The 19,938-nt window shown below is 31.8% G+C and overlaps 2 protein-coding genes across 9 annotated transcripts; one reads left to right on the forward strand and one right to left on the reverse strand.

The window, feature by feature from the left end:
- Positions 1–249: 249 nt before the first annotated feature.
- LOC106103180 (protein daughter of sevenless) lies at positions 250–16,707 on the reverse strand. Of its 7 annotated transcripts, none has more exons than XM_013282898.1 (14): positions 16,549–16,707; positions 16,240–16,368; positions 15,606–15,804; positions 12,980–13,092; positions 12,541–12,616; positions 11,706–11,774; positions 11,487–11,584; positions 9,718–9,777; positions 8,498–8,707; positions 7,602–7,712; positions 6,817–6,936; positions 5,996–6,106; positions 2,511–2,606; positions 250–1,311 (listed from the first exon to the last, which is right to left on the reverse strand). In XM_013282898.1, the coding sequence occupies exons 1-14, from the start codon at positions 16,615–16,617 to the stop codon at positions 1,168–1,170; spliced, it is 1,605 nt and encodes a 534-aa protein (XP_013138352.1). In that variant the 5' UTR covers positions 16,618–16,707; the 3' UTR covers positions 250–1,167. The 7 variants fall into 7 exon arrangements, with proteins under 7 accessions (XP_013138352.1, XP_013138322.1, XP_013138330.1 ...); XM_013282868.1 differs by having other exon boundaries at positions 12,415–12,616; XM_013282876.1 differs by lacking the exon at positions 9,718–9,777 and having other exon boundaries at positions 12,415–12,616.
- A 461-nt stretch (positions 16,708–17,168) lies between these two features.
- LOC106102729 lies at positions 17,169–19,883 on the forward strand. 2 transcript variants are annotated; one of them, XM_013282287.1, is made up of 7 exons: positions 17,169–17,251; positions 17,368–17,471; positions 17,935–18,072; positions 18,445–18,593; positions 18,942–19,048; positions 19,171–19,328; positions 19,691–19,883. In XM_013282287.1, the coding sequence occupies exons 2-7, from the start codon at positions 17,404–17,406 to the stop codon at positions 19,785–19,787; spliced, it is 717 nt and encodes a 238-aa protein (XP_013137741.1). In that variant the 5' UTR covers positions 17,169–17,251; positions 17,368–17,403; the 3' UTR covers positions 19,788–19,883. The 2 variants fall into 2 exon arrangements, with proteins under 2 accessions (XP_013137741.1, XP_013137749.1); XM_013282295.1 differs by lacking the exon at positions 17,169–17,251 and having other exon boundaries at positions 17,261–17,471.
- Positions 19,884–19,938: the final 55 nt, after the last annotated feature.

Raw genomic sequence — 19,938 nt, forward strand, 5'->3', positions numbered from 1 at the left:
CATCAATGTATGAAAACGGTGACACATAATATTTTCTTTGTGTATATTTATTGATTTAAAATACATAGTTACCATTTATTCTTGAAAAACTACAATTAGAAATGTGTTTTTATACTTTTTCTTAGTATGGAAAGGATTTTTATTTAATTTTTAAAAACATTGATTTTAATATAATAAAGCTACAGTTTAATATGACTACATTTTTTTTGTTTTAAGTTTTTTTTTTAAAAAACGTTAATAATACGAAAGCTTAGTAAAATGTTTAAATATTTTAATACTTGTTATCTGTAAGTAAGAATGCTTAAGATTTTTCAATATAGTTGTAAAATATATATGTAAAAAGGAATGGTGTTAAAATAATTTTGTAGCAAGCAATATAATATTTAAAAAATAATTAAGGGCCTCATGTACTAAAAAATTGTCTTTCAAATCATCTTAATTATATTATTTAAGTCTTTGAAATATTGTAGCCGAGTTTTTTAATCTTTTTAAATAATTAATACTGGTACTTAAGAGAGGTTAGGTCGGTTAATTTTTTAATACTTTCTTTTAAAAAAAAATGTTATTTCTTAATTATTATTTTGGCTGAAATTAAGACTATTGCATGTCAAATACTAGAAATCATAATACGGTTATATTTCTTAATTTATAAGAAATTAGTGCACAATAACAAGATAAACTTACGTGTCTCTCCCACATGTAAACCAAGTTACATCAAGTTTAGTAACTTCGCGACTTACATCTCAGATAATGTTGAATAAATTGTATAAAGTGGTCAAGTTATTGTGCACTATAGATAATACTTAATATACTTACTGTTTTAAAGTTACTTATAAAATTGCCGATGTTTAATACTGGTTTAATTAAATTCGCACCAACTTAACATAAACTTAAACATCACCAAAGATTGTTAAATTAACTGGAAAAATATTAAAATAAGGCAGAAACACAATTGATTTTATCTGGAATCGGCAATATTATAAATAAAGCAACAGTTATAATAATTATTTAATTAATCTTAATAGTAAAAATTTTCTTATTCTATAAAAAGGTTTTTAAAACTATCAGTAAATCAGAGAGCTTCCATTAATATAGTTGGAAATGTAACACTTTATCTGCCGCAGTATTAAAAAGAGCTCGCAAATGACTCGGCGGCAGTGAAAGTGTTTAATACTGGCTGTTTCTAGAAGCTTCTGCGTCCTGTCGTGTTATATTGAAGGCTTCAGTCTTCAAGAAGTCGACAGTTTTGTAAGCAGAAGCCGCGTCGGCTGCGGACCAAGACTTCCCATGCACACCAGCAAACGTCTTACGCTGAAACAAATAAGGCCATAGTCACCAAAGTATAGTAAAAAGAATATTTTGCTGGCTATCTTACAAGAGAATGTACTAAATTTTTTTATATTACAAGGTAGCAAATGAGCCAGCGGCCACCTGAAACCGCCGAAATGGCGAAGCGACCGCTGCCCATAGACATCCGCAATTGCAGATGCATTGCCTACCCTTAATCAGCGTTGGAGAAGATGCACATAAAGAGGATATTTCCTCTTCCTATGCGTCTCCTCCACCGTCAAATCCACTTTTCCTTCCCATCCCTTCCTTTTAAGAAAGGTGGAAAGAGAAAGGGACTAAAATCAGGCCACCGGCACTAAACTCATCACTGTACGCGGAATTGCTCCCATTTGACGCGTGTCTTCTGTGTGGTCGTGGTATTACTGGGGGCGAGCCGGCCATTCGTGCGAAGATTTTAAAACGGGTTCTACCACTGATAAATAATTGAGTTGTACATATAACTAAAGGCTTAACAATTGAATTGAAGTCAACAAAATGGATGTTTAATGATTATTTCTAAGTTAATTATAACATTTATAATTAAAACTTTGAATTAAAACAAAAAAAGAATTAAAACAACAAAAATAAACATATAAATTTTAAAAAGTAGTAAGTACTTTGTTGTTCTTCCAGACTATCTTCTACATCTACGCTAAAATTTACGAAGATATATCGAGCTGTTTTTGAGTAACGTAGTATCATCCATCCGTCCATTAAAAATTTTGCATTCATATTAAGATATACAGATATATATACGAAACTCGATTGTAAAGGTTGGCTTCTACAGCGAAAACAAACCCTTTTAAGCCACGGTAAGTTACAATAACAATTTGCAAACACAAATCTGCACTTTACTATCTGCAGTAAGAATCCTAGAAGTTATTAATGGTACATATGAATACATAATGCAACATATGTATGTTTCATTGGATTCATCACATATTGATCACTCAAAATTGTGCGATACATTTTGTTTCTATTACACAGTACAACAGCTTCAATAATAAAAATATAAATGTTTAGATGGATGAATGGATGGACATTTGTTACTCCATCTCCAACACGACTTAATAGATTTCGATTAAATTTGGCATAGAACATGGGGAGACCTGTCTACTTAGTGTTCTTTTTATATCAGCACGGATTAAATCGCAGGCAATATGAAAAATAAGTATTCTTACCCCGCTTGGTGGCGTTGAAGTGTGCAAATCTAAATCCAAATACTGTAGCACATCAGACCGTGCTCTGTCCGCATTGAATTGCATAACTCGTTGCACCTAAAATATTTAAAAAATATAAAAATACAGTCATGATTATCTTTATTATAGCCTGACCAGGATTATAAAACCAAAAAATTCCATCCAACTTAAATACTAACTAACTTAAATCGTTCCATGTTCTTATTTTTATATTCTTGGCCAGACTATATTTTGATACATCCCCCGAAAGCATATTTTTTTTTTAATAATAAATTTTAATAATATCTCGAAAAATAATTTTAATCTAATATCGCACTAATTCTTATACTTCTGTAGTTCGCTCTAGTAAGTTAAAGAAGAAGAAATGAATGAGGTGAATGCATACTATCCGCCCAGAGCCACTACACGCCCACACAGATCTTACATTAATAATGGCCGAACCCAATAATCAATCTCAAATAATTTTCCAAATTTAAAATATTTGTAATTCAATTAAAAACGCCTAAATACTAACCGATCAGAGATACTAGCAATTGTGAAAGCAAAAAAAATTAACCGACTTCAAAAACGAGACGTTTCTCAATCGTTGTTTTCACTCACCCCCTCACTCCAAAACATTTATTATTCGGTTCGTCCGTTATTGTTATTGCGAACATCAGAAGGATAAAAATCATAGCGAATGCAAACTTTACCATAATAGTTGAATTCATATGGTAGAATATCCCCATGTAACAGATAAAAGCAACGATAAAAAATCGCTAAAAAATATGCAATACGCTCAGCTGAATAAATACATTTTGATAACAAAAATGAATAAAACCGCTTACATCGGAATACGTAATGTTCCATACGACTGCTTCATTTAAATAAAGGATAATTCATGAAACCCATTGCTTTAACATAAATTACACGTTTTGATAATCAACAAATATGAATATTCATGAATTATAGTTTTTTTAAATACATAATTAACATAATTTTATTAACCAACTAATATAATAAGACTAATTTCTTGTAACAATTTTTATTCTGAAGGCTATTTCTATGTACTTTTAGTAATGACAAGAAAATAATATCTTGTACTGTATAACGGTGGGTTTTCACTACCGAAACACATGTACAAAAACATATTGTCATCCAAAGGTTTGACGATAAGAAAACAAGAGATTTTTCTTTCAACAAAAGATATATTAAAGTAGAAAAAGTATGATTTTATAATAATGTAACCAAAAATATGTAAAAAATTTATTACCATTAAAACATTATCGTATATTTAAACAAACAAAAAAAAACGTAAAAAATCTATAATAAGAAACATAATAAAATTCGCAAAAAAAAACTGCGCTTCAACACATAAAGGTAAAATAATGAGGAAAAGGCGGTAAAAAGAACATTTATTTTTATAAGCCTGACCAGAAATATACCAACCCCAAGCGCATTGGGGCAAAATAATCAAATAAAAGCCAGTCATTTTAAATTTAACCAACTTTATTTCCTTATCTTTAAGCATGAAATAATTTTCAGCATTTTAACACATCAAATTATACATGCAATATATTACTAAACTGTTTTTTTTTTTGCCAACTCGACAGTCAATAAAGTTAGTGTTATGGCAACAAAATTATCATTTTAATAAAATTGGTGTTACCATTAGCAGAGATTACTTCCTAAGTTTTCTGCAACATAACGAGGCGTTTATTTTTCTGGTCACGCTATACAAAATAAACAATATTAATCTGAAAAAAGAAATAGCCCCAGAATATTTAATATTATAATCATAAAGGAAATCAGTCCTGGGGAATATGCATATGAATAGACAAAAACAAAAGTGATAAACAAAGGAACATAATGATTTATTACCGTGCGTTTCCACTGACGCAAAACTCATACAAACATTGTCATCCCTTTCATTCTCTTTGATAAGATAGAAACACCAATAGCTTTGGCATAAGCTTTACGTCAGTAGAATTTGAGTTACAATAACATGCAGCAACTAATTATGTTTGCACCATTCCTGGTTCAAATTGCAAAAGTGACATATTGTTTTGCAATATTTTAATTAAAAAATATAAATCATATTTTATTGTTAACTAATAAATAAAAATTAATAATAACGAAATTCAAATATTAATTCATGATCGAAAAAGCGTTAATTCAACTGCAAAAACTAATTATGTGAAAGGTTATGTCGTTTACTTTAAAAACAACAATTTTATTTTCTTAATGCTTGTACAAGTTAGTATTGAAACATTAGGTCAAAAGAAATTTAACATTAATTACTAACTCAAGTTAAAAACTACATTCTAAGAAAAGTTAAAATAATTTTAGTTAAGTAATTATTTGAACTACATTATAAACAGTAAAAAACATCTTTAGATTTCTATTTTAATGGGATGAATATTGTTAGGTATCAACTTGTTTCAATTTCTTAGAAAGCAATTATATTTTAATTTCAGCTTAATTTGTAAAATTCCCAGGTCTTAACAGTTAGGTTATAAAAAAAACTTAAGTAATTTTAGACATCTGTTATTTTGACCAATTTCTTTTTTGACTTTTTTATATCAGATTCCTTTGTTGCTTTTCCCTTCCAACGAACATGCTTGACTTGTTTCTGAACCGGTTCTGGTGGCAACGGCCTTGACATTGTCACGTTAATGCTCTCTGGCGAATTCCGCACAACACGCTGTAGATTGTCCATACAAAATTAAATATACCGTCGATAATGAAATCGGTTTCACGTACAAATCTAATATGCAAGTTTTTATAAATTAAAAAAAAGTGAAGTTAATATTATGTTACTAAATAAAAAAAATTGGCAGCTGGAATGCAGTATCACAATTGGTAAACTCTATGTTCTCTACTTTGTTTTAAATTTCAAATGAAATTTTACACATTTTCTAGTCTATCACAGTTTAATTCAATATTGTAAAGAAAAGTTAATTATCGACTGTCAAATTAAAACAATAATTCTCACAACGGATCCGCTATAACACTTATCAAAATTGATCTTTCAAAGAACATTTCAAATACAGATAGAAGCCTCGAAGTTACAAATTTGATAAAACGTAACAAAACTAATAACTAATAAGGCAAGAAAAAAAGAGGAAAGCGTCTCAAAAATTAGCAGAAATAAAGCGAAGGGCGAATATTAGTTCCCATGAAAATGAATATATGAAAACAGTTAACACAAATATCTTACTTTTACTAGAACTATGTTAAGCATTTCTACTAAACACAACATCTTATTACAAAAGGCGCGTGGCATTATTTTACACTTTAGTATGAGATATAAAAAATCATTACAACTCTGATCTGCTTTTAGCCAATGTGTTAATAAATTCATTATTTTATAACTTTTTAATTATGGGCTAGAATGATTTTAGACAATTTTGAAAACCCGAATTATCAGTTTATTCGTATTTTTATCTAGGGGAAAAAAATGCCACCCAACTATTATTATAGTTCACCTGTGGAGGTCGGGGAATGAAACCAAAGAGGTTCATGTAAATTGGTTCGCGTTGCTCTTCCTCTAGTTTCCTTTTCCCATGCACCCGGCAATCGCTATCTGGACTGGTCGACTACACCCAATACAGGTTGCATAGCAATTAGGGATAGAATATATCATCAAAAATAACTCGCTAGCAAGCATTTTGCACAACATTTTACCATAGTGTACATAGTACATAGCTTCGTTTCGTAGTCTCCCTTCACCTTATGCATTTGTGTTGCCTCTTTTACATCAAAGTATCGTACTATAATTTATGTGTCCTGTCTAAACATGAATATAACCACCACCAGAAAATTGTCTACAAACATACCACAACACAAGAGTACGGATACCTACATCTCTGTTCTTTTATAAACCTTATTTTGACCTAATTTTTACTGTCAGTATTATCCACAACGCTATTTGAGAGCTAAATCCTTATCAAAGATGATAATTTCACTTCAATTTTGTGCCATTTCTTGTTTGCTGCTCAGCGGTATTTTTAAAAGACATCGCGCGGTAACACCACATTTTAATGATTATGCAAAGATTGTATTCTAGGAAGGAACAAAGAATAGAAGAAATTCCTGAGAAAAGACGTCCTTGACGTACTTATCTTAGTCTAACCACTATAATAAATCGCTAAGTATCCATTAACAGACATTTATTAAAAATTGCGAATTCTATAGTGGGTCACGTTAAGTTATTATTTTCATATAAAACCCTAGTTTGTTTGAAGAAGTAGAGAATATGATAGACGCTAGATCAAGGTGTGGGCGGAGACAGTATTATACTAATCACCTGCGCTGGTGAGGGTTGTTGCACGAAGTAATTGGCATTGACGTAAGAGGCACCAACTGTTGTATGGTTCCTCCTATCCTCATTCCCATGCACTCGGCATTCAATCGCCGCAGCCATTGGCTACACTCGGATACATTTCGCTTTGTTAATTTAAAAAAATTCTGTTTCACTATCAATAACTCCCTCATAATACCGCTTTATAAGCTGTGTAAACGATGACGAGAACAAGTGAAAACTATCAAATATAATGGCCGTTTTCACTAAAAATACCTAATAAAAACACTACAAAGTTAAAACATCTAATATTAGTAAGCGTTATAGAGTAGTTTGCGCTCAGGCATCATAACAATTTTAGTGCAAATTGATTAATGGTAATATTTACACAAAACGTGACATTAGCGAAAACGGACATCAGTTGTAAAAATTTGTGTGCACTTTTGAGTATACAAGTGCAGTATTGTACAAGTGTTGTTGGATTATTCCCAATCGTCACCCTGCTCTGTCCTCTAATGAGAACAGATGAGAACAAAAAGTTTCATCCGTCCCACCTTTGTGTCGAGGGGACGGTTGGATAATTTATTTCTTAACAGTTACATCTGTCACGTTGTTGGTGTTTGGTGTTGGGACTAAAAGGTGGAACGGATGCAACTTTTCATTCTCATCTGTCCCCACGTGGGGACAACGCGGTGTGACGGTTAGGAATAATCCGTGTTGTTTGTAATAACTGAAGGAAAATCGACTTCAATTGTGTAACCTAAAATATAGTGTATAAGAGTGATATTTACCTGTATTCCAAGATTGTTCACGTTGCCGAAACTGTGGCTGGAGTGACGAGGCTTGAGCGCGCGGTCCACAGCCGGCGGCATCGCCAGCACAATGTTCGAATACTGCATTGCCTGGAACACATTAATGTAGACTTAAGGAGGTTTATAGATTCCTTTTCTATTTATTTATTTCGACATAAATTCTGACATTATTTTAAAATCATATCAGTATATAAAGATAAGATGAACGAGAAGTAAAGACTTTTTGTTTTTAATTTTATACATAACTAGCTTTCGCCCTTAACTCCGTCGGCGTGGAATTAAATAAAACAAAAATGATTGGCCTTTGTGTTTATCCAGATTATCCTCTACATCTATAGCCTATACCAAAATTTTATCCAAATCCGTGCAGCAGTTTAGGCTACAAACTCTAACATCCATCCATCTACACTTTCACATTTATAATATTAGTATGATGAAAAGGTGTTAAACATCGAGTTTATACTAACGGCTCTCCCTAACATTAATGATACCAGCTATTCCCGTACGGCTTAGTATACATGAAATTATAAAAAAACATTGTAAAAAAAAAGGTAATTAACCCATGTGTTCTTCCAGATTTTACTCTACACGTATGATTAATTTCGTCGAGATCCATTTATTAGCTTAGAGTACAAATTCTAATAAACATCTATCCATCTAAACTTTATATCATCGACATTTATAACATACTAACTTTCGCCCGCAACTCCATCCGCGTGGAATTTAAAAAAGTAAGTATTCTTTCAGACTACCTACATCTATGCCAAATATCATTTGGATCCGTTCAGCTATTTAAGCTACCAACTCTACCAAACATCCATCCATCAAAATGCACTTACGATTAGCAAGATAAAAATAAGAATATTTTCACTTACTTGATTATAACGTTCTTCCTCATCAAAGTCAGTTATCTTTATATTGGGCACAATTTGTGTCGGTCCAGGCGACGGCGGGGCTACAATTTTCACAGACTCTTGCTGCACAGGAGCTGGGGCTGGAGCTGGTGCTGGGGCTGGTGCTGGGGCAGGAGCTGGGGCAGGAGCAGGATCTTCAGGCTCAGGCACTTGCACGGCCGCATTAGAACTCTAATAAATACATTAACACATTTACAATTCGAACTCAAATTAAACAAAGATAATATATCGCTCTCTTTACTTTTAATTTCAATCCATTTCTAAGTAAAGGCCACTGATCACTCATATCTTTTTAATACGGGAATAAGTTATTTCCAAATATCTTAAATATTGTATTTCATAATATTGGATAATATAGCATTGTATCATATTTCAGTTATCATCAAGAAAAAATAATTATCGGCCATTAAATACCACATTTTTATATTTATATGAGGTTGAAGAAGAAATTTGTAGAAATTACAATTATTTGCACTAATTTACTGCACCCATTCCCAAAATTGATTGAATCTAGTCATAGTTTTGTACATCTACGACCAGAATCCATGCTCATTGCTCTCTATATGCATGCAAGAATACTAAATCAACTATCTAATTAATTAGTTATTTACATATTATACAATAATATTACTATATTATAAGCGAGTGCGTTAAGATATTTACATAGTTACTGTAATATGATCACATTTATATATTACTAGCTTTCGCCCGCGACTCCGTCCGCGTGGAATAAAAAAAACAAAAGTGAGTAGCCTATATGTTTTTCCAGACTATCCTCAACGTGAATGCCAAATTTCATTGAGATCCGTTCAACCGTTTAGACTACAAACTCTAAGAAACATTTATCCATACATCCATCTAAACTTTCGTATTTATAATATTAACATTGTTATTTATGAAAGGCAAGAATAGGGGAAATGAGTTACATATGCCTTTCTTACTTTCAATAGGCAGTACAGAGATCAAGAGCTCGGGCACAACTTTGACTGGATTATCACACAACTGTCTAGTCGCGCTTTGATTCCTATGAGATTTTATAGAGGTTACACTACTCGATTGAATTTGCCGCGAAATAATCGACAATCGCCACAACAGTAATGCGGTAGTTTACGCAAAGGTGTGCCCCACTCTTAATATAAATAAACAATTATAACTAAGTAAAAATGAAGCACAAAACTAGCCTCAACTATGCGGCGTCGTGGTTGATGACAAATCACCTCGACTTGATGTTGATGCCCGATCTGTATACAAAATAGATTTAAAGTAAAACCTATTCTATTTTCATACAACCAAAGTCTCAATCGCTTTAATCTTTTTTTTATAATTATCAATTTTGCATGTACACAGATGTTTAGCAGTGGACATTTTTATATAATATCGAAACATAATCTTAAATTACTCATAATAGAAGCCAAACTCTACTAATAAAAATATCTACTTTTTCTTTAGTAGCCGTACAGACGTCCTAATTATAAAAAATAAATATAATATAATATAACAATTAGAATCTCATACCGATGAGTAATCCTTACACGTAATGTGATAAAAAAACATATGATTGACCAGCCTTATCATTTCTTTAAAACCTGCAGGATGTTTATATATAAACTCACAAAGTCTCAAAACTTTAAATAATACCTTCCCCGAAATATTCTAATATAAATATTTAGAATAACACAAATGGAATGTATGGTTTTAAATAACTGTCACACAAATTAATTATTATGCAAAAACAATACTCGAATCTTAAAAACGGAAAAATACGTGCCAGTAAAACCGTATACTAGCTGGCTTGCCACCTTTCGGCACTTGTCACCTACTCGCACAAGACATTCACACACGCCAGTAAAAAGTCAACGAGATCGAATGACTATGAATTTCATAAACGCCCCTCCCCCTCTAACCCTCCCTCGACTTACACGTCGCTGTTACGAATTCACTACTGTCTTACTGTCATCTATCAGTCACATGCCAGTAGCTGACATGCATGCGCCAGGTACTTGTATGTGTATCCGCAGCCTAACAATTCATTTTTTCCGTTGTATTTTCAGTTACAAAAGTGATCCGTACCCCTAACTAAACAAAATATAAATACAGTAGAAGCTCGATAACTCAAACCTCGGTAACTTAAAAACCTCTTTAACTTCAAAAAATAATATGTTCCCTTCCCATCAGAGGCCAAAATCTCTACAACATAGACCCTTGATAACTTAAGACCTAACTTAAAGTATTTTGTATTTCCCTTGGATTTTAACTTATCGAGGTTCTACTGTATTACTCAAGATACGTGTGCGAAGTTATCCCTTTTCCTGTCAATATTAATATTTATCATGAATCTTTGTTTGTGAAAACAGTCGTTTTGTCATTGAAAGTAGATCTGCACAAACATGATCCAATGCAAGATACGTTAGTGTTAGCTTATTGAGTGCAGCTGTATTGACTCGCTGATCCAATCTGCACCAATCACCTCTATGTTATTGTTGCATGCAAAATCGAATATGTATTCATGCAAATTTTATACGAAAACATTACCGGTACGCTTTACGAGACAGTCACCAATACATAGGTTGTACAGTCGAGGATTTATATTTCCTACCCATTTAGAACATACATGCTTTATAACTCTTATTGTGAAATTCCGCTGTACACATTATATAACATTTAATTTGTACTCTATGTAAAATGCATGTGTCAGGTATTAATAGTATCTCGTTTAATATATGAAGCTACAGTTTCAATACTATATGTACAAAGTGTTTAAACATATTGCATTACCGTTACCCTACCCAAGTTAACTAATAAATATTTTATATTTACATAAAACGATTTCCCAATTTTTATTAATAAATTATTTAATTAAATATAATACAATTTTTTTAAATATTTTGTTTAAAGCTCTGATTTATTACAGCCAAATAAGATACAACAATATACTAAACTATAAACTTACCTCCGGCTGGTTCTGCCGTTCAGGGGCTCTATAGTCCCTCTGAAAAATACCTCTGCTCATTGCCAAAGTCTTTGGGGGTCTTGGTGGTACGGGAGGTCCTGTAACATTGGCGATATTAAAAAAAATAACCTAGCTTAATAAAAACACCTATCTTTTGAAATCATTAAATATTCATATTATGTTCTTAAACTTAATATAAAGTTAGTAAATAAATCTTACCGTGGTGATATTCGCGGTACTTGGAGCGAGGGTTAGTTTTGGTGAAACTCTTTGCAGCCGCCCATTCCCCTGAAAATATATATATACACCTCATACAACTTAAAAAATATGAAATATGAATGAAATTCGAAGACAGGCGTCAAGTAATGCGTTTAATGACATGAATGTGACATGACATGACAAATGACAATCGACTCCAATTCTATTTCACTTTTTATAAAGGAATAACAAGTAGTGGGGATAGAAAGAAAATAAAACTATACTATTGTTTATTCCCCCTTTTCTTCCCAAATTAATCTATTTGCATTAACCCCTTGTTACACAAGGCAATACAAATCTGGGGATTTTATTTTGAAAGACATGTGATATAACATTATAGAAGCATTATATTGCATTACATAACGTCAAGACTCAAAAGACAGATTCTCTTTGCCTAGCCTATAAGACTAGCTGTTGCTCGCGACTTCGCCCGCGTGAAATTAAAACAAAGAGTAAAATACAGCCTATGTTACTCAGTGATAACATAGCTTACAAATGGTGTAAGCATTATTGAAAACGGGCCAGTAGTTTTTGAGTTATATCTATACAAACAAATCCAAAATACAAATTTTCCTCTTTATAATATTAGTATAGAGAGTTGGGAATCTCAACAGATGAGCGCTGTTTACTGCTTCAATAAAAAAAATAAAAAAAAAATAGCTGGACGTACTTATATTAGATTGACTAGCATTTAAAGATTTGCACTCTTCATCACTGAGGTTTGAGTCATTTTCTGAAAACTCAGCATTGTTGAACCTGATATGTGGCTGACTCAAGTACATCTTATTACTCTTACTTGGAACGTTTTCTTGGCTCCTTCTTGATCTAATCACAATGTCCTTCGAATCAAATGTGAACGCCCTCTGAGAATTCTGAAAGAGAACATTTTTAATGACTTAATAGTGATTAATACAACTAAATGTTAAAAACTGGAAATATGAATCTTTATCAATGTTAATATTTTGAATCTTACTATTATTATAAATTTCGAAACTTTACATGGATGGATAGATGTTTATTAGAGTTTGCAACCTAAACTGCTGAATGGATCTCGATGAAATTTAACACAGATGTAGAACATATTCTGGAAGAACACATAGGCATTGCTTTTATCTACTTTATTTCCACGCGGACGGATGCTAGCATAGTTCTTACAATTTCTATCATTATAAACCTGCCCATTCAAGCTTTATAATTGTTAATAAAATATAAAAAACTAAAGACTATAGAACTACCTGTGCGCGAACTCCAGTAATGCATTCAGAAATTGGTATATAAGGACCAGTGGTGTCAGCATTTCGATATTGGTCACTAATTGTGCTCATTTCATAAGCATTTATATAGGGATCTAAAAAAGGTTTGCGGTTTTAGTAACTTTTACTTATTACAAAGAGAAATATGAAATAAAAACTATATATCAAAAAAAAAACAAAGACAAAATTGGTTATCAGCACCATTTTAAAATTATGACCAATCAAATAATCAAAAAACTCTAACATTTACAAAAGCCTCATACATGACGCTGTACTATCAAATGATTTATTTAAATACTAGCTGTTGCCCTCGACTTCGTCTACGAAATATTAAGATACAAAAAGTAACCTTAAACATGCCCGTCTATGTCAGTAAAAGTCTGTTTTTCGTTTTCAGCAACGTAAATATATCATCTTCCCAAAAACCGGAATTTTTCTTTTGATATTACAAACAAACATCCCATTTTCATTATATGTAGAGATAGATAAAAAATTATATAGTAATCGACTTCAAAACATCATGTTCATATTGTGCTATTATTATTATTTCAGAGTTGGTGAAGCACAAATGACATGCAAAAATTATCTAAATAATACAATCAGTGGTGGAGTTATGAAGTAACAAATAATCAATTAATTGGAAAATTTCTTGGTAAGAATATATTTTTATCACCAATCAAGTTCTCAGATTTGAAAGCTTACAAGTTACATTGTAATTTTATTTATAGTTACTTAAGTACTTGTTATAATCCCATGGGTGTTACTTAAACATCTCACAATTTGTTTATGTTCTGCTTAATCCCTATCAGAACAAAACAGTGCATTCTAAGTAGTAAATATTAAATAAACAAATCAATTGAATGTACACTAAAATACATTGAATCACAAATATATACAGATACTTGGTTATGTAAGATCTCAGCGATATCAGTATATATATTTTAATTCATACATCATACTTTAAAAAAGACGCCCTACACTTGCGCCACACTGCACTCTATTAAACCTAAGGTGTACAAAAAAAGGTAAATAAATGCAGGCAAGGGACCAAATCTATAATGAATCAATATTACCATGGTAATGGTAAGTGTTATCATGTCATTGTGCATCAGAATTATAAAAATTCCAATTGAAAGGTATCCTAATGTAAACAATATAATAAAGATTTTATGATTTAAAGCGGATGAAGCCACTTGAGAACAGAAAGTCTTATGTAAAATTTAAAAAAAAATCCTTTCCTTTTTCATATGTAAACATGTGATATAATATTTGTAATTCAGAAGTTATTAGTTTTGTCAAAATCTAGTGTTTTTAAAATTGATTTATTTTTTAAAAAATCTATAATAAATCTGAAACTGGGTAATCTAAAGTAGCTATAATCCTATCCATTTAGCATACATTGAGAAATTACTGCTACAAAAATATAAAGTGATTTTTAATTACTCCAGATTACACTATCGAAAGGTAAATTTTCTATTAATAAATGTAATATTGGCAGGTGAAAACAATTCCTCAATATTGTCAAAAATTTAGACAGTCAGTTAAAATTTTTTATGGTACAATTAAAACAAATGCAATAGAACCTCGATAACTCTAACCATGGTATCTTAAAAACCACTATAACTGCAAAAAATAACATGTTCCCTACACATCAGAGCCCAAAACCTCTACAACATAGACCCTTGATAACTTAAAACCTCTATAACATAAGGTTTCCCTTGGACTTTAACTTATTTTGGGTCTACTGTATATTAGAACTAGTCTGTGGGATTCCTATAGATTCAGTTTCTTGAAAAACAATACATGAACAAAAGAATTTAATACCTAATATAATGTTCATGTTAATTTAGCTTTAAAGACATTTCAATGTGGTAAAGGCAATACTTTTAAGTAATGTCAGCAAAATATTAATCATGCTTTATCTATAAAGGTTGCCGCCAGGAATGTTGGATACATGATATCTTACTATTATATTGCATTTGATGTTTATTCGTTACTAATATTATAAAGAGGAAAGTTTTGAATTTTTGTATTGGATTAAATAAAATAAATAAAGATAAAATTAAACTATTAAGTCAATGTCAAAAATTTTTCACCAATAAAAACCTGTATCAGTAACATATATTTACTATTATTTTATTTCAAGCAGGCGAAGTCGCGACCAACAGCTAGTCTTTTACACAAAAGCAGGAATAAGTTTTAAATTTCGAAATTTCCATAAAAAATATTTATTCAAGAACTAAGTTCACTTTTCTATCGTCATTCTTTAATATCTAAGTTACTGCTACTTTATACTGTAAAATGATATACTTATAGGGATTAAAATTACTTTAATGTTTAAGAAAATTCATGTTCCAGGTGTAAAATGCCTATGAAAAAAGTTTGTATGCATATAAAAATTGCCAAAAAAACTTTTCAATACCAAATATTATTAATAAAAATTGAAATCCTATTAATTTGAAAATGCATAGATCATGCAGTAAAAATAGAAGTCACCGGTCAGTGCAGTATTTAAAAAAAAAACTCAAAAACATCTAAATGACGGAGATTCATTTTATAATAAAAAAAACAAATGTAAATTATTTTATAATCTAGTATTAAAACTTGCCTGAATCAGTTGATGCATTGTCTTTGGGCTGCAGGCCGCAAACACTGCAGATAGCATCAACCCACTTAACCATGTCTGCTTCGCAGTCTGCCTCCAAGTGATATGTGCGAGACTGTGTCTGAATTGTAAAAACTGAGCCTCGAAGCTTCGGATCTAGAGTGACGTTATTACTGCGTTCCATATGCAATCCAGCGTCCACCTATCACAAGCGAGGTTGGGTTATGCTAATAATATGAATTAATGAAGGAGACCTACCCTTCCCAAGTCATAAATAATTTTTCCCATACCAGTAACACACAATGTTTTTCACAAAAAACAAATCTGATCTTGATTTAAATAAACATTTGAATTACACAAATATTATAAAAATGTTTTTTTCTCCACTGTAACACTAAATGCATAAAATAAAATATTTAACCGATATCGGTTTGCATAGTAGTATTTCCTTGCAATGTAAGTTCCATTCGGGTATTTAATTTTTATTAAAGAAGCAAACATTTACATCTAAGTTTTTTATTTTAATATCTAATAATTGCTCAAATTATTTTATTTAATGTTTAAATGTTTTTATTTTTATTTTTATTGTTATTTTTTAATAGTAATTTTGTTTATCATATTAATTTTTTAGACGTACCTGTTCACACAGGTCTAAGTTTATAGTCCCCTTTAGCCGTCTGCAGTTCCGATCGGCATAGTAGTCGAGGAAATACTGACCCGGGAGTTCGCCTGATTGACGCAAGGCAAACCACCTTCTTCGCCATTTCTAACAACAAATACTTATTTTGAAGATAGTCGTCTATATGTTTATATTAACCCAATAAAAGAATGTAATAAACACGACCTGGTGCCGTAGATTTCTTCCTAAATAAATGGTAAACATTCTAACCGAGGAAAGTGCAAGTTGTCAATAAATAAAGAAATTTGACGGTCAAAATTTTCTTACCGTTCTCCAGATTCGTTTAGTGGGGGGTGATTTAGTCAACCAACCCTCAAATACAATATTTTTCGACATTGTTTTATCAAAAGCCTATCCTATTAAATGAGTCACAAAATATTTTTTTATGTAAACCAATGATAAACCATACTTCATACTTCATAGGAAACGTCGATCAAATTGCTTTGCTTTTACTTGCCACAGATAACAAAATTTGTTTTTAATCATACAGATTATGTAAATCTGTAGCCTTGGGACGATATTATTTTTGGTAAATTCCTTTAGAATTAGCCCTTGTTTGCATGTTCCTGAACTAAAGAAAATTATTCTTACAATTGAATAAACGAAAAAATATACCTATTTCTAATAAATTTTAAACTCCTTAGAACTTTGCCGTAACAGGTCTCGGTGACTTTCGTGTTCCAAGATAAAAGATTTTATAAGTATCACTTTGTAACACCTTTTATCTTGGAACAGTGATAATATATGCATATATCGATTCCACCTAAAAACATTTTCATTATCTTTACGGTAACGCTCCGCTTCTAACCTTCCTTCAGTATACCAATCATACTTATGAACTCCTTGGTCAGTGGCTGTCGAATTTGTTTAATTTAAATGGTAACATTGGCTCATTGTCAAACCTACTGTGATTGCATTTCGTTACTTTCAAAATATTATTTTTGTCTTTTTATTTATTGGTGTAGTTTAGGTACTTATTTATATTTATTCGGAAACAAAGTCATTGCCATGATTAGCCACTTTTCTAAATAAATAACGAAATTCAAAATAATAATAGACATGCCTTCTCAAACTCATTATTTACAGATTTTTCGCAATTATTGAGAACCTAAATCTATTGACATGGATAATACTCATCCAAGCGAGCCTCATAGCAACGTGCACAAATTTAGTGGATATCATCCTGACAAGTAAGCACGACGGTCGTAAAACTATTGTACATTTTGTGACCAATGAGTAGCATTACACAAAGATCGACTATAAATTTTCCCCTTTAGTTTAAGTGGAATTTGAGAGTCGCATATTACTCCTGTAACCTGTCGCCATTTCATCCATCCTGCTTTTTGTCACGTCACGGTCAGTGTCGCCGTCGCTTTTTATTAATGAGCCGAGGTACCGGAAGTCGGAGCAATGGCGCTTATATCCCAGCCATCTAAGGCAATCTGGATAAAACTGGATAAGCCTCCGAAATCGCAGAACAATTGCTCCGTTTCACTCTGCTTATCTTCAGTCCGGCTTTCTCTATTTTTCCAGTTGTAATTCATATTCATACATTAATTCAAAATACTAATTTGCATACAATTCCTATAGGCCTAATATGTAAGCAAACTACTTGTCTGTTTATTTATATTAACTATATTGTTATATTTGTAGATATGATCTTAGTGGAATTTCTTTAACGGTGCGTACAGACGAAAGTCTAACACCGCAAAGACCGCCATGTCTAACACAAAGAACCATTGGAATGTACCTTCGGCCGCTTACAAGAGAGCTCGATGAAGTGCCACCGAAGTATTATAACACTACCTATATATTACTATTTATTGTCATCCATTATTAGATTTATTTTAATAGTTAGAAATGCTTCGGTAGTGTAATTTCTTAGTTACAATTATATATCTCATCGTGAATATAGTAATCTATGCCAATATTATAAAGAGGAAAGTTTGTATTTTTCATTTTTTGTATGTGTTTGATTCACGCACAAACTACTGGGCCGATTTTGAAAATTCTTTCACCATTGGAAAGGTAATTTGTCTGTGAGTAACATAGGCTATATTTTTTAATTATTTATAATATCACGCGAGCGAAGTCGCGAGCAATAGCGGAATACAGTGAAATACATTTTAAGTGGACCTTTATTATATTTTCATATTTTAACAGGCCTTATATTGATGACTTATCGAATATCGTCATCAATAAAATGCTGCAGAAGGACAAAGCATTTTGGGTTGACAAGCCTGGAGCGAATGCTTACACACTTCACGACGCTTATTACAACTACGAAATGATGACTGAAAAGATAAAACCACGTACGTTCTTAGAAACTCTGCACCTTGAATCAATAAAACATTTTTTTACACTTACAGCGATACCGATTCGCCCTGTGACCCTGTGAGTACACTTTAGCACCTACTTGAAAGTCGATGTGGCACTGAAGGAGTTAAATTATGATATAAAAGGTATCAGCGCCACATGGCTGAATGCGAAACTAAAATTCAACTACAGAACTAGTTTTATATTATCTGTAGATTATTTACACTAACAGTTGCAGGGATGCATAAGTGAAATAATCTATTAAATAGTTAAATTAATCGAAATACACGCCCTAGATATACTCCAGTAGTAATAAGTTGAATATTAAAACCGTTTTATTACAGACCACCAGGACGTTTTTCCTCGTGCTTACAGTTATGATCTCGATTGCGTAAAGTATCGACGCCTCCACGCTTGCGATGGATTGAAAGGAAGCGGTCAAGAAAATGCGGTTAATAAAATTTTTCATCACTAATTATTCCTAATAAACGGATTACGGTTATTCATATGGTTCAAGAGTTTCGTGTGATTATCGAGATTTAGTTTAATTTATATTTTAACATTTACCTATAGAAACCGATCGCTCCGTACTGTAGAGACTGCAAGGGTAGTGAAACAAAAAGACATCAATCTAGAATTGATATTGACGATACAGCTTTAGGTAGATGGAGACAATATCCAAGTCTAAACACCAAGCTGCCTGCCGAACAAATTCATAAACTAATGGATGAGTACGATTTTATTCAATAAAGTAGGGACAGCTTTATAGATTTTGAAGTAGACAGAATTTTTTTCATTTAAATCATTTCAAAGTAGTAAAGTAATGTATCCCTTCGGTTTAAATTTTTTCATAAACTATAGAATAGATTGTAATGAAGGTTCTATTCTTCAGGGTGTATTCCAAGCACGCCAGAAAAGGTTCTGTTGTAATTTTTTTTTTACCCTACGTTGTTTGCATCACATCTCATTCCATTTTTCTTTGCTTAGCAATAAAACAATAAGGATAATATTTAGATAAAGTGGTAAACGAAGTAATAGTATAAAAAAATTTAACCGAATTCTTTCGGTTGTTTTAAATTCGTCTATTTTTCAGAGTCGGGAGACCGTTCAAACATGAGGCTTGCAATTGGTACTACAGAAAGTACCCAACTCGAAAATTCGATGGAATTCTACGGAAATTTTCGAAATGATTCTTTTATACTTAGCACCAATCACCCAGAATTCCTACAATTTCTGTCGACAAGTCTGTTATGAACGCAAAAATAATAAACTCATCACAAAAGTGACTTTGTGTTTGTTTGGTTTAGATTAATTTTCCATATATATTTAGAAATACTCCAT

Source organism: Papilio polytes, unplaced genomic scaffold (genome assembly GCF_000836215.1).
Source record: "Papilio polytes unplaced genomic scaffold, Ppol_1.0 DF824292.1, whole genome shotgun sequence".
NCBI classification, from domain to species: domain Eukaryota; kingdom Metazoa; phylum Arthropoda; class Insecta; order Lepidoptera; family Papilionidae; genus Papilio; species Papilio polytes.